Source organism: Leuresthes tenuis, unplaced genomic scaffold (genome assembly GCF_036924035.1).
Source record: "Leuresthes tenuis unplaced genomic scaffold, fLeuTen1.0.hap1 SCAF_10, whole genome shotgun sequence".
NCBI classification, from domain to species: Eukaryota; Metazoa; Chordata; class Actinopteri; order Atheriniformes; family Atherinopsidae; genus Leuresthes; species Leuresthes tenuis.
The window spans coordinates 16454992-16470458 of NW_027325364.1; the positions used below are offsets into that span (position 1 = coordinate 16454992).

A 15467-nucleotide genomic window follows, 5' to 3' on the forward strand; every position below is an offset into this window, starting at 1 on the left:
ATAAAAAGAGTTTAAGCGAGAAAATTCTAATGGAAAGGGAAAACGGCTGAGCAGAACGGAGCTCTTCAAACAAAAAGGTAAAGGGCACTACAAATAAAATGTATTATTATTATTAAGATGTGTGTCGAGATTAAACTTCAGTGGGTTTTTTTTGTAAAGGTAAGTAGAGACAGTGTGAACAACACAGTGAACGTGGAGAGGATATAGGCCAGACAGATAGAATAGAGATTAAAAAAAAAAAGTGTTTCGGTCAGCATGTTTTCTGTGTTTGAAGCCGCAGCAGTTTAACCACAGCATCTCATCAACACACAGCGTATCTTATCTGGCCTCCGGTGCTGCGCGTTGCTAAAAAGGTCACTTTTCATGCAACGGTGAATCACATCGAAAGAAACCAAAACAGTTAATGAAGCAAACAAACATATAGAATCGTTTTCTATATGTTTGTATTTATTCAACCGCACGCAAATCGTTGTAGTTTGATATATTTTTGGAAAACATGGCGTAAACGCAACCCTATTTTAGCATCTCTTAACTGGATGCCAGGATTATACATTTTAGAAATTAAGAAGCACACAATGGTCTCTTAGCTGCGTCGTTGATTTGCTGTTCCCTTTTGAGCCAGAGCACAGCCTCAGATTCTCACATAGGTTTCTGTTGGCTGTTTATGAATTCCAACTCAAGAATAAAAGCTGTTGGACCTGTTTGCTGGGGCCCAGTGTAGTGGAACATTTCACTAGAGGATCTGAAGCGCACAGAACTGGTCTCATCTTTCAATTCACTTCTTAACATGACTTTTTATGCTATATCTTATTGTTTACTGTTTGCTTTTGTTATATATAGTTTATTGTCGGTAGAATTTACGTCATCAGCAGTCCTTTTTCATACATTGTTGAATGACAGACATAATCAATGTAAATTCAATGTTTGAGCTTTATTTCTTTGTCAGTTCCATGTAGCTTTTTATAACAGAAGTATTCACCAAGATTCCAAAGATTTAAAAAAAAAACGTATGAACCTGTGGAAATCTTTCTACTAACAGCCAAGTGCAGACATGCTATCTAGGTAGTAACAAACAACATTTTATAAATATGAATAACATCTAAACATTCACAGTATGCAAGAGGCCCTTTACAGACCTTGAAAGTCCCATGAAATGAGCTGTTGCCCTGAACTATCAGTCACCTGCACTTTGCATAGAGGGCGGTGTCTGGAGATTCCTGGGATCAAATAAAGCTGCTAATAATACTGTGATTTTTACAAATAAAATAAAAAAATCAAAACATTTTGCCAGTAAGAGTGTAACCAGAGTTTGTTTTTTTTTTAAAAAGAAGAAAAATGAAGCTAATTCTGTAACATTTTGCTTTCATATAAAGATAGGATCAGAAGAAAGTGCAACGCAATTCTATGTGGCCTTGCAGTTGGCGCGGACATTCATGTACACCTTGTCAGCTGTAAAGAGAAAGAAAAAGAGAGAAACTGTTACTTGAAACTCAGCGCAAAGGTTTTCAGTGTCTTCAGGAATCAACCTCGTCGTATTTAGAAGCAACACACTCCCATAAAAAGTTGGGAGGAAGGCAGGCAATGAAAGTGAAAAAAGTAACCACGTTCTGTTCTACAGTTGGCAGATTAATCAGCGACAGGTGAGAGCGTCAGGACTGATTATAAAAGGACCTCTAAAAGACCTCTAAAAAAAATAATTTACATGTAAGGAGCTGTTGGTCATCACTTTGTACTTTGTATGTTGTGAAAAGATTCAGGGCTGAAAACCACTGCTGGATTCACGTGACCTTCAAGTCCACATGAACGGAACTTGAGACTGTATTTTACAAAGATGAAGTCATATATAAACCACTGAGTTCTCTGTCAGAAAGACGGTGGACACATGTTCTGTGGTCAGATGTCTAAGCTAGTCTGAGAGAGAAAACTCCATCCAGGCTGTTATCAGAGTAAGGCGCAAAAACCAGTGATGGTATGGAGGTGCATCAGCATCCAATACACGAATGACTTGCAAATGTGTGAAAGTAATGTGTTAGGGTGGTTCACAAAAATGTGGTTTCATAGACACAGAGTGCTTGTGACTGGCTGTTCTGGTTGTGGTCCAGATCTGTCTCTTATTGAGAATGTATGCTGTTGTGAGGACACTGAAAATCATCTCCTTTGCACTTGTTTCTATCAGGTAAAGGTTTAAATGCATAATTTTCTGGAAATTAATAAATCATTTCCCCACCTTCTCTGGAAATTGAGGTGTGAGAAAAAACCCAATCATGGCTTTAAAAAAAAACAAACAAAAAAAAAACACAGCAAGGTAGAAAATAACAGAATCAAACAGACAAATCTTGACTAATCGCAGCCCCACAATGTACCGTTATCTATCTTCTGACGGCGTAATCTGGCGCACCGGTAGGTGACAACGACGATGATGAGGGTCAGCAACAAATCTGCACAGACGATCCCCGCTATCGTCCCAGGCTCAATTCTATAGCAAGTCACAGTGCTGTCTGGGAAACCCAGAGCGATTGACAGACAGCGAATGAGATGACAAAGTGACAAAAATGGAGTGGGATGCTACATTAAAGAGACAAACAAGATGTGGCTGGAAAAAATGAGTCATCAGGTCTGAAGTTTAATGGTTCTGCATTATTGTTGATAGTTTATAACATCAAAATATCTCTGTTTGTTGTAGGACACATACCTGCGAGTGCCACAGACAGGTCTAAGAAGAAGAAAAGAAGAACACATCAAACCTTTTTTTGTTCTGGTTTTTAAAAGGCAAGGCTTCTGCTTGTGAAATTTCCGCCGTGCAGAATGTTTGTGGTTTTACTTTCCTGTTGAAGACCACCTAAATGTGAAGTGCAGGCTCGGTATGAAAAGCAGAGAGCCATGAAAAACATACTTACAGGACAGAAAAAGCAAGGCAACGATGATGAGCTTTCGATATGCCATTGCTTTCGATCCGATCAGTTCTGTCTTGTCTGAAAGAGGACAAAAAGAAGAGACACGACAGCATCTCATGTACAATCCTCACTCATGTAGAAAATGCATTTAAAAAGCACAACCAGGTTGTGTTTTGGTTGATATGCCGCAAATTTCCTCATGTTTATTGTCAGCATTAAAGAAAATCACCTAAACTATCTGAAACTGTAGGTTTGACCTGCTTTCATTTCAACAAACAACTCCTCTGTCAGCGATTCATAACCATATACGTGGGCATTCGAAGGGGAAAAAAAAGAGATAAAAAGAAAGAGGAAGATCTAAATTATACATTTTCCCCATAGAACAAAACCATTTAACGATATCTTTAAAAAGACAGATTAAACTTGATCAAGATTCTATATCAATCGTTGCAGAAAAAATTATATTTTGCCTGATAATCCCACTGAACATTCTTAGTGTGAAGCAACGTTCAAGACTAACGTGAAGAGATTTAACATTTAAGTAGGCAAAAATAGAAAGTAAGAAAGAAAAGTCCTCATACCTGCTCTGCTTGGGTTCATCTGCCTTCTGTGGGCCAGAAGATGAGCTTTTTACTTTTGAGAGGCGGCGACAAGCTCATAACTTCCTCTGCTGGTTGACACATGATTGACAATGTAGTGACTTCAGATTAGTTCCCTTTACAAGAAGCTTAATTCCAATAAAGACTACACAGATGTTTGTACAACAGAATGCATATTAATGTTCACGTGGAGAACTGAAAATAAACTAAGTGTACACAACTCACAGGCATGAAACAGGAGGCTGTAATTTGTCATAGGAGCGCAGTCAACAGCCCACTCTGCTACTTTACAAACCCCAGCTGCATCTTTTACCTGCCAACGATTGAAATACCACAGTTCTCTGTTGCGTCACTTGATGTCTTCTGATAGAGGCCATGTTCAAATTTGTGTGTAGAGAATACAAACTGAGTTGCCCTATGTGAATGTTGACTGCTCAATAATCTCCCGGTAAGATGTCCAAGACAGAGTGTGGGGTGTTAAAAATGTCACCACACTGCTGTGGTGTCACCGCTGACTCTTAAATGTCAGGCGCCATTAACAGCAAACCCACGTATTTTTGTCGACGGTCTTTTAATTATTTTAGCACGCACATTTGCATGCATAAAATTTGTAGCTGACTTCTTCCGAAGCAACTGTGCAGCCTCACACCAGTATGTGCATTAGCAACATTGGTCAACAGTCTTTGATGAATAAACAGGCAAACTTAGAGATGGGCGCAAAGTTTTATTTAGAAAATGAAGTGACAAGTTCTAACAAGTGAACACAATTATCCAGCGATCTTAATGTAAATGTCAAATTATAATCCATGATTGAAAGAGGAAATTCAGAAGACACATGGCAGACACCGACAAACAATGAAAGTGAGAGTGTGGAGAGAGGAAGCCCTCCTCATGGCAACCAAACATAACAAACTCAAGGGAACCATAATGCAATGCACAACCAGCTGTTGCTACTTTCTGAAGAGCAGGAATATGGAAGGTGTCTTGTGGTTTCTATCAGCCTGGGTGTATGTGTGTGGTCACAAAGGCTTTTTTTAAAAATTATTATATGAAATTATCATGGCAGTGCGCACAAAAGGCCTGTTGATAGATTTTTACTTTAGTGGATAAAATTAGGTCAATGATTCGAGTTCTACATTCCAGTACATAGACTCGTTATCAGTTGGCTTAGATGTGGCAGGGGAGCTATATTTTCAGTAGATTTTATGGAGATTTCAAAAACATTTGCTAACTCTTGCGACAAAAGCCTTACATTTTTTTTTTTTAAAAGGACTGAAAAAACTGCTGTACCTTAAAAAGTACATTTCTTCAGGCCTTCAGAGCATTAGAGTGCGTTTGAGTTTTTAGTTCCCCAAATATTCCGGAAACATTCTGCTTCTGCACAGCCTTGTGTGAATGTTCTCTGAACCTAAGCTTATGGTCCTTGTCACTCTAACTTCGGAGGAACCACAAGCTGGATTAGTTCAAAGTTATGGGCTGTGCTGGGATAAAACACAGCGGTTCTACAATGTTGCAGTCACCTACAAGTACCTCGGGCTGTGGCTAGACAACAATCTGGACTGGACAAGCAACACAAAGCTCTGTACAGGAAGGGCCAAAGCAGACTGTACTTGCTGAGGAGGCTGCAATCGTTTAACAGCTGTAAGAAACTCCTGTGGACGTTGTACCAGTCTGTTGTTGTCAGCGTCACTTTTTATGCTGTGGTGTGCTGGGGTGGGGGGGACAGCACATCAAAGAAGGACTCATCCAGGCTGGACAAGCTGATCGGCAAGGCTGGCTCTGTGATTGGCACGAAGCTGGACTCTCTGGTGACAGTTGCAGAGAAGAGATCACTTGCCAAACTGCTGGCCATTGTAGACAATGCCAGTCATCCGGTGCATACTGTCATCAGCAGCCAAAGGAGCCTGTCCAGCCATCAGACTTCAAAACTCCTCGGTCCCCCGTGCCATCAAACTATTCAACTCATTACATTATTGACATTTAATATATCTGTTAACATAATATACCTGTCAATGCATTATGACATAGAATATAATATGGTTTATATTTTCATACAACATAATAACAATATATTGTTATAATACACTAGCATTATATTTTTAGCATTTTGAGATATTACTGTGAGTGTGGTGCTTTTTTTTCTTCACTTGACTCTATCTATCTATCTATCTATCTATCTATCTATCTATCTATCTATCTATCTATCTATCTATCTATCTATCTATCTATCTATCTATCTGTCTGTCTGTCTGTCTGTCTGTCTGTATGTCTGTATGTCTGTCTGTCTGTCTGAAGTAGAAGTTCTTCAAACTGACAGTACAGTTCTTGAGTAAAATGTGAAATTCCACCACAGATATGGATTGCAAATTTACATAATCAATGTGGATTAAATTCCAGTCTGTGACAGTATAGAAAAACAAAACAAAACCAATTCTCACTTGTGACAGCAGAGGGAGCTGCAGAGCTTCTGTCAGAAACCTGTGGAAGAAAAAAAAAACACTTGGTGGACTTCCTGCTGTTTCAATTTACAAAAGTCTCTCAGCCAATGAGATTATATTAATGTCCAGTTTAATCTATAAAAAATAAAAATAAAATCTAGATGAGGTTTTGCTGAAGATATGCATCATCATCATTAATGTAAATAGAAGGTAGTTTTTAATGAATATATTCTTGATTTTATACATTATTCTTGTTTTTGGAGCATAAATAAACATAGTGAACAGTTTGAGGATCCATTGTCCATGATGTAAATAAATGTACAAATGGGTCCCAGTAGTTTCCCCTTATAAAGTCCATTGTCAAAGCTTAATAATCATACTGTGGCATGTGACTATTACTGAAAAGCAATTTTATATTTTTACAATTTCTTACTTTTTTTTGGCTCAGCATCTCACTGTGTTTTTGTTCTCCTCAATGATTTAATAAACACACACACACACACACACACACACAAACACCATAATTCTATCTATCTATATACAGTATATGATTATCATTATTATTTAAATACATGTCTCATGGGGATGGAAAATCAATCAGTCTGCTTGAAGATGTGGACACAGCGCTATGGTGGAGCTGATGTACACCACAGCTGCTGTGATCCTAGAGATGCTTGGCTACAAGATAAACAATACAAGGAGCAGTAAGAGGCAGTATCCCCATGGAGACAGAAGTTGGAAGTCAAGATCAAGGCAACACGGAGGGAGGTTAGCCAGCTATCACAGCTTCAGAAAGGTGCAATGAAGAGAGAGATTTCGAAGAAATACAATAAACTCACCGTCCCAGAGGCCCTAGAGACTGCCAAACAATAACTCACAGCTCTGACTACACTAGAGAGGCTGAAGCCAAGAGAATGAATGGGATGTTCTCCACTGAACCAACCAAAGTGTACGCCCAGTGGCTGGGTAATAAGATGAGAATTGACCCACCTGGGGCTGGGACACTGAAAAAGAGTGATAAGTAAACCAGCTACTAAAGTATGGGACCCACCCAGGCTGGTTAACTCAAGGTCGGACAGTCCTCATCATGAAAGATCTGCAGAAGGGGGCGATTTCATCCAACTGCCGGCCAATAACCTGCCTCTGCACAACATTGAAGCTTCTGTCAGGCATCATGGCTGATAAGATGGGTAGGCACATGGCTCAATATATGAGCGGGGCCCAGAAGGGAATTGGAAATATAACCCAAGGAGAAAAACACCAGCTACTGATCACCAAAACTGTCACTTAAGACTGTAAGATCAGACAAATCTATACACCGCCAAGATTGACTACAAGGCAGCCTACGACTCAGTGCTACACACATGGATACTGGAATGCTTCGAAATTTACAACATCAAGAGGACACTAAGAGTCAAATGGCAACCATGAGGAGGCCACAAGGAAGTCTGTTGCTACCAAGTACCTACAAAGAACAAGGCAGATCCTGAAGAGTCAGCTGAATGGGAAAATATGCACAAGAAGAATAGTGGTGAAGGTACAAATACAAAATGATCTACAAGAAATAGGGCAAAGATTTTTGAATAAGTTTTAGATATACTGCGTGTTGCTGTCCTCTTGGCTTTTGTCCTGTACTTTCTGTACAGAACTAAGACCGAACAATGCTTTGCAAAAAGTTTGCAAATTGAGAATACAAGAGACAAAAAGACAGAAATGTCACCTTGTCGTTTTGGGGATATTTACTTTGAAGTGACACAGATTTTCCTGTAAGACTGTATAGACAGGGACCTTGAATGAAAATACATTTTTATTGATGTACCTAATCTGAATCCAAAAAATAGAGAAAAAGACACAAGATGAAAAGTTTTTCATGTTATGTTGATTGATTGATATCTTTAAGTAGATTGATATGTCGCTTAACAATTTTCTGCATATGTGTGAACAAACGTGTAAAATATTGTATTTCAACAAGCAACAGATGTTGGTTTAAAGTTCTTGGAGATTCCTTTACAGTTGAGAATCCTTTTTAGGTTAAAAAGCAGAACAAATAACTTGTTTATGATGACATGTTTAATGTGGTTCTTGGCTTTTGTGATATCACCAGTGCCGTTTTTCGACTATTTTGGGAACACGACTGGATATCTGATTTATTATTAATGTCCTATACGTGATTGACCTTTTTTTTTAATAATCTGGCACCCAAACTTTGGATATTTGATTCACTTTCTTCACTGAAGTACATTACGATAAATATCACACTTCTTGAGAAACTGTTTGTCACTTATCAGATATGACACAGTGAAATATCAAACAATGGGCTCAGATTAGTAGAAATGTTTCGACTTAGTAATGCCCTGTTGTAACTTTAATTTTGGCTGCCTTTTTCCCCCTCTAAACTCTTCTACCATTGTCGTGATGAAACCGCTCCTCTTTCGTCACGTTATCGCCCGTAACCCCCCGCCGGCCCCCTCGGGGGGGGGGCGTGGCCGGGGCTGTGGGCGGAGACAACGTGCTCCGTGTTGATCTACAAGCAGCCACAGAAGGAACAACACAGACGCGCTTCAGCCCATTTGAACAGCAGAGGTTTCTCCGGCTCAGCGAGTCCCGTTTTCATCAGACTGGTTTTCCGTGTGGACGATCCGCCGAAGACCTCAGAGCACCACGTTTCTGACATGCACTTTGATAAATGTGAGTATGCGTGCCTTTTCTTACGTCGTCATGGCAACGGTACAAGCTTAACCCTGGCGATAGAGAAGTCTTTTGAGTCAAGCGCAGCTTTGACATGAAGTTAGATGTCTTTCATTAAATAACAGCCGCTGATTATTAGATTTTTTTATGTTGCTGCTTTTCTGCTGAACTTGAACGACTTAAATCGACTGCTGTGTTTATCAGGAAAACTCATTTAAAGTTTGATTTTACTCACATGTGTAAGATACACAATGTGCTTAAGCAAATGTGATAGATTTTGTTTGGACTTTCTTATCTATTCGGTATGATGTTTCAACTGTTTTAAATCCTTGTCCAATGCTGTCCAGCCATTAGATGATGATGTATTGTAGTCTCTACAAATACTGTACATTAACCAGTCAATGGGTCATTTTGGTGATACATTTAGCTGATGACATCACAATTTGGGTGAATCCAAGACTCAAGACATCTTTTGGGGAAACCCTGATGCATCTCCACCCTTGCTTTAATGGTCTCAGTTCCCCTTTTGATTACTGCCAGACAAGCAAGTATGGTGACGTGACAGCGTAACTTGTTTTGCTTGACTTTCTTTGTTCATGCCTTCTGCTGAACATGCCCGAGTGATCATACATGAGGATTTTTTTGCACGCATAAGCTCTGTTAAACCACAAAATGAGGAAACTGGTTATGCTCTGCTTCTTTCTTTCTTTGAGGATGGAGCCAAAAGAGAAAGGTCGTCGGAATCCCCAACTGCCCACGCACATGAGTCAATGTCCAGGGGTTTCCACAACCCCTATCTATTTGAATGTCGTACAGACTGGCCCAAACTAGCGTGTCATACAGTTAGTGGTAACCCAAAGAGGTGTTGAGAAACTCATGTATCTGGTGAAGCTTCTTAAAAGAAGCTGTGTAGTTGTGTTGCGGCATTACTTCATCTTTCTAAATGCCAAAGGTTGCATTTTGTTGTAAAGATCAAATGAGTCAGGATTGAGTAAGCTCTAGTAACACCTTTCAACCTGAAAGTTAAACTTTGTCGGGCTGAAATGTACAGACTGATGTCGCAAATTCTGTTGTAGTGACCTTTCGTCCTTTGTTAGGGGCATCCACTATGACACAGATCAATATAAGGACTTATTGTCCCTTGCAGGTTGACAAGTGGAAGTGAAATTGTTGTCTGCGAGAAGAGACAACATTTTGCTAACTGACAGAAATCTAAACTGACAAATCGATGGTCTCATATGTTGTCTCATAGGTTGAATTTGCATTTCTTTTTTTTTTTTCTCTCTCTCTCTCTTCCGGAAGTGCGCTCTCTGTGTGTGTTTGCCTTAGAGAACAGAGCTGTCTTGTCTTTTGTAGCTTGCCACAACTGTCAATATTCAAAAAGAAAAAAAAAGGAAGAAAAGAAAACCGAGAAGTAACAAAATAACTTCGTCTCCTGCTCTGCCTCGTAGACACATAGGTGAACAGAAAAAAATGCAACTACATGTGTTGAGGTGACGCGGTTGTGACAAAGGCAGGAAGATGTGGTTTGTTTTCTGTAGCGTAACGGAGCGGGACGGAAGGTGTCATAGAAAATAAGTGGTGGCAATCCCATGCTGAAGTTTTCTGATGAATGTCTCTGGTTTGCAGGGCCACATGATCTGTGTTCCTAATGGAGGAGGTTTCTCAGAGTTTTGCCTTTGTTCTTTGGTTCCACGGAGAGGATGGAAATACACCAATTGCTTTATCTTTCACGTGTGGGGTGAAGCTTTTGAGGAAACAAGCGGTGTGGTCACATAGTGTCTGCTGGAAACAAAAGAGTTCTGTTTTGTGATGTATTTTTCCTGTTTTTCTCTTTTCCTTTACCTGTTCAGTGGAAATGACACTTCAGCATCAGAAGGGGAAACGTACTTGCAGCACAAAGGATCACTATTGAAAAACTGAGCTGAAAACAGAGTCATCTAAGTCATAGCAGTTGTACTGCTGTAACATTTGACTTGACTGAGATCAAATCTGTCATTTACGCTTGTGACATGATTCTTTTTTTTTTTCATGTTCTCAGTCTCGCACCTTTCAGCAGCAATTTGTATTATTGGGACAATCGAAAGTTTACTCTCAGTAAAGCCGAATAGTTTAGCCTTTTTGATTAAATTCCACTCAGTGCAATAGCCAAACATTGCCTGGGATGTTCATCTCATGAACAGAAAACCGTAAAACTAAGTGTTTCACTTTAGAAATAGTTGACTTCTTTAGTGTCTTTGAAAAGCAAACACAGGATCCTTTTTAACACACAGGCCAACAGGTGAAGTTGCTCAAACAAATGACTGATAAAAGGGATATGTGGTCGATTTTCAAAATTCAATGTGTCAGAAAGAAAGAGATAAGACTGGGCAGACCCCTACATTGATCACTCTATTAGATTTAAGATATTAAAAGCAAGATATTTTTGATTTGGTGGCGACCTTTCCAAGGAGTGACCGAAGGATTTGTCTCATTTGAATCTCCGCAGTTGAAATGTGTTTGGTTTCATCAAGTCAAATTAGTTTAAATGAACCCTTCCACTGGAACTAAATTTATCTGGAAAACCCAGCTTGTTAGTGAACATGTTAACTGGGCCTTTTGAAATTGAGCGTCCTGGGCAGATTAATCAAAGATAAAGTTGTTTGGCCACAGAAAGTGAAGTCGTGTTTGCTGCGAGCCAAAGACAGTGACTGTGAAGCATGGTGGTGGAAATGTTATGCTTTGGTTGAACTATGAATACTGCATCTTATCAAAGAGAGCTTGAAGAAAGCTTAGGTTGAACTATTAGCGGTCATTGTTAAGCTGAACATAGTAATGATCCTCAGCAATTCCACTGAGGAATGACCCAGAAAGAATAAATGGAAGGTTATGGAAATAAGTCCCATTGTAACATTGTACATGCAGGAAATCCTGTGACAGTGTGACCGTATGGTGGTTAAAAAGAACTTATTTCATCTTCTTTTTTTCCCTTTCAAACTGATGCTTGAGAAAAGCTAATATTTCTCTCGTGTTCTGGTACATAACCTTTGTCTTTTGGCGTTGCAATCAGGATAACGTGTTTGTGTTTTGTTTTTTTTTTCCTTTTCCAGCGCCAAAAGAGAAGCCGTGTTGCACCCTGCCCACAGTGAAGAAACTCTTGGAACAGAAGAGGAGACGTGAAACGTCAGCTGTGCCAGCCCCCTGTTCCACTGCCAGCACCAGTCCAGTTCCTCCACCTGCTGTAACAGTAAGCCAACATATCGAGGCATCCCAACAAATGGTATCATAAATATTTGTTTGTTAATAATTAGTTTTTTTTTCATGATTCCCTTGTTTCTGTTGCCTGTCTTAGGAGCTGTCTTCATCAGAATCATTTACCTGTACAGGTAAGAGCTCGACGCCTAAAGGATATGTTCACGGACATGCTCTAAGCGACCTTTTCTCAACAAATAGCAACACAGAGGGCAGAGACGCCACTCATAAAAGACCCACTATATGGTTTTCATGGCATTTGTTATAGCATGCTAATGTGTATCCAAAATATATTCACCGGTCTCTCCTTTCTAGGTGCAGCAAGTAGCTACTCAGACATGGCAGTGAGCTATGAGCAGTGGGTCCCAGCCACTGAGTCTACACTCAGTTACTACACCAACCACCCGGGACCCAGCTTTGCTGCAGCCTACAACGTCCCAATGACACCTGATTACAGTGCGCAGCAGCAGGTCTCAGGATTTTTAGAAACAGTGTCTCAGTCATATGTAAGTGAAATGTTTCCAGCATACTAACTTTGTCTGGAAGTTCATTAATCCTGCCTCGTTGTAGTCGGCTTAAATTGAACGTCTTCCCGCAGGAGTGCCCAGTGGCAGTTGCGGATCCCAATATGGCTTTGTCTTGGTCACTTGGTCCTAGTCAGACCACACAGCTGATTTTTGGTCATTCGATGGATAGCAACAAGTTGGAGGAGGCTCGGATGCTGCTCAACGGGATGGACTATAGCAGAGCCACCTGTCAGGATGAAGATGGAGACACGTGAGTGCTTACGAGTGTCTGTTCGCATGTCTTGCATGGTTTGCATCTGGTGAAGCTCAAGAGCAAGAACACCAGTAGTCAGATTTGTCACTGGCCAATATGGGCCATCTCATTTTTCTTTAAACGTTCCATCAATTGACCAGTAAATGCTGTAACCTTTATGGGGGGGGGGAGCCCTAAAGAGACGGTAACTAAAACAGATAGTTTCAGACAGAAGACAAGAGGCGCAGCACAGATGTTAGTTTAACATCATATTTTAGAACAGAAGACTCAGATAAGTGAATCCTTCTTGTCTCTCTCAAACCAGCCCTTTTGACATTACTGTCAATACACCAGTACAGAATTTATTTACCTCTGCGCAGTTTCGTTTTTCGGTCGTTAGCTGAAAGCGAGAACCGTGCGCGTAGTTTTGTCATTTTAGAATGATTAAGATAAAAACAAAATACGTCATTGAGTCACCCGCTCCCGCGCAACGATTACACAATCTATAAAGAATAGAAAGAAAGTTTAATAGTGAAATGAGCCAGAACTGAATTACTCTCAGGGATCGACATAATTATCCAGGCTCGTTTATAAGTAATTCACCATTTTCCCTTGCTCTGTCAGCATCCTGCACATCTACACTGCCAAGGGACTCAGGGAGTGTGCCTTCGCTGCTGCAGAGAGGCTGAGGGAGGTGGGAAGGCTCGATGCCAAAGAACACAAAGGAAAGGTATGGACAAACAAAGAGTGCATCCCCTAAAGAAAACAAATTCCTCTTTTTGGAATTTCTTTTCTTTTCTTTTGCCAAACACACGATAGGTGCTCGACTGTAATTTGTGGTGTGACTGTGCTCGTACAGACAGCTTTACTGGTGGCAGTGACGGCAAACCATCCAGAGATTGTGCAAGATCTTTTGTCGTTAGGGGCAGACATCAACGCCTGTGATGTCAAAGGACAAACTGCACTGCATCTGGCAGCGCACTATGGATTTCCTGGGGTTCTGCAGGTAGATGAAGCTCTCTTGTTGAATTACTTTGGTCTTACTTTTTAAAATGTTACTCTGAACTTAGTTCACTGTGAAGGCCTCAAAAGTGATTTTTTTTCTCCTTTTTTCCCCCACTGAAGGCAATTCTGTCTAACAGACCATCCATCAACCTGGAGGCCCGCAATTTTGAAGGTACTTTTGTGCTTTACTTCTATTGAAAGGCAACTAATGATATGAAAGGAAAAGCTGTCAACGAGTTCTATCATCAACTTTATGACCGCATCATCAGCACTTGTAAGTTTAAAAATGAAACTTCTTCTTTCTTTGCCTCAGGCATGACTCCTCTGCACTGTGCAGCCATATCCCACAGTGTCACCATAAAGGCTTTGACCACCATCGGGCCAGCAGACGTTAATCTTCAGACCAAAGCTGATGAGAAGCTCTCATGTGTGCAGATGCTTCTCAATGCAGGGGCGTCCCTTCTCAGCCAGGTACAGTAGCTCAGTGGATTGTTAATATTAATAATAATAAAAAAGGAAAGGTATTACAGGTTCAATATGCCAAATTCTGAACTGTCAGTGAGAAGGTACAGTTCATGGGGAAGTGTCCTTGTTTCACCGAACCAAGATGAAGTCATAGTGCCAGCCACTCGCCCTTGTACTCTTGTTTTCTGTCTCCATTGACTCTCAAATGTCAAAGTTTGATTCGTGGTTTCAGTATGTTCTTTCCATCGCTTCCAATTCTCCAATTCCAGGAAATCAAAAGTAACAAGACTGTCCTCCACTTGGCCGTGAAGGAGGGGAATATTGATCTGGTGCGCTATCTGCTGAGGATTCCCCTGCCGAACATGAAAGACTTTGTCAATATGAAAGTGAGTCCCACACTGACACGAAAGTCAGAGCTGCATTCTCTAAATAAGTTTGTGTGTGCGTGACTATACCGTATGTTGCTCAATACAACGACACTTGACTGTAAACAGTCTGAGTCATCCAGCATTTACACTTTTCGCCATAGGCTCATGGCCACACGGCTTTACACATGGCAGCTGGTCTCCATGGTAACCCCCACCAGGAGGAGATCCTGCAGCTGCTGCTGAGCAGAGGAGCGGATCCCAGTATCCGCAATCTGGAGAATGACCAGCCAGCTCACCTGCTGCAGAGTGGCGTGCAGGGAGACCAGGTAACCTGTCCATCATCTCTCAGTGTTAAGTCTTGCTGTGTTATAGTGTGAGCACCGGTAATTAACTCCGGTTGTGTTATCTTTAAATTTGCAGCTCAAGCTCATGCTGAAGAAACGAAGTGCATCTTCGCGTAGACGTATCGTGTCCTTGATGGACCAGGAATGATTGAAATCACTTGTAATCCCCATTTGGAGGGAAAAAAGTCTTTAAGTTGGTTCCTCTGTTCAGAAGGGGAAATTCTTACAAGTTATTGGGTGTCATTAGCCTATATGTTGCTAAACAAGCCAGTTCGGTATATTAATCTCTACGTTTATCACAATTCACTTTGCGTTAGACAAATTATGCTTGAATCCTTAAATTTGATTTCTTATTGTCTAAGCGCCTATAAAGCTCTGGGGCTACATTTACATTTCTGAACACAGACCGAATCATTCATTTGTTAGCGGATTTTAACAATTTGACACAAAGAAAACTTTTTTAACTGGTTTTTGACAAAGCTGATATTTCACGTTTGGAAATGAAAGAACAGGAAAAGAGAACGTTAGTTACACAAAGTAGAGATTAATGGAGTATTGTTCCTCCAATTCTCATAGGCTTATCTCCCAATGTGATGTTGATTTCTATGAAATCGTGAGAATAAACTTTGGGACTATGTCCCTGAAACCTCTCTGACTCTCGAGTTAAAACCCCCCT

General features: G+C 40.5%; 2 protein-coding genes across 2 annotated transcripts; one reads left to right on the plus strand and one right to left on the minus strand.

The window, feature by feature from the left end:
* Positions 1-1294: 1294 nt before the first annotated feature.
* Positions 1295-2975, minus strand: hcst (hematopoietic cell signal transducer). Its single transcript, XM_072393305.1, has 4 exons — positions 2898-2975; positions 2693-2713; positions 2364-2498; positions 1295-1449 (listed from the first exon to the last, which is right to left on the minus strand). Exons 1-4 carry the CDS (start codon positions 2941-2943, stop codon positions 1403-1405), a joined length of 249 nt encoding a protein of 82 aa, XP_072249406.1. The 5' UTR covers positions 2944-2975; the 3' UTR covers positions 1295-1402.
* Positions 2976-8514: 5539 nt separating this feature from the next.
* Positions 8515-15145, plus strand: nfkbid (nuclear factor of kappa light polypeptide gene enhancer in B-cells inhibitor, delta). The gene is made up of 12 exons (XM_072393307.1): positions 8515-8619; positions 11709-11845; positions 11951-11984; positions 12166-12356; positions 12449-12627; positions 13234-13339; positions 13469-13615; positions 13735-13786; positions 13928-14085; positions 14349-14465; positions 14609-14773; positions 14868-15145. The coding sequence occupies exons 1-12, from the start codon at positions 8604-8606 to the stop codon at positions 14937-14939; spliced, it is 1374 nt and encodes a 457-aa protein (XP_072249408.1). The 5' UTR covers positions 8515-8603; the 3' UTR covers positions 14940-15145.
* The last annotated feature ends 322 nt before the right edge of the window (positions 15146-15467 follow it).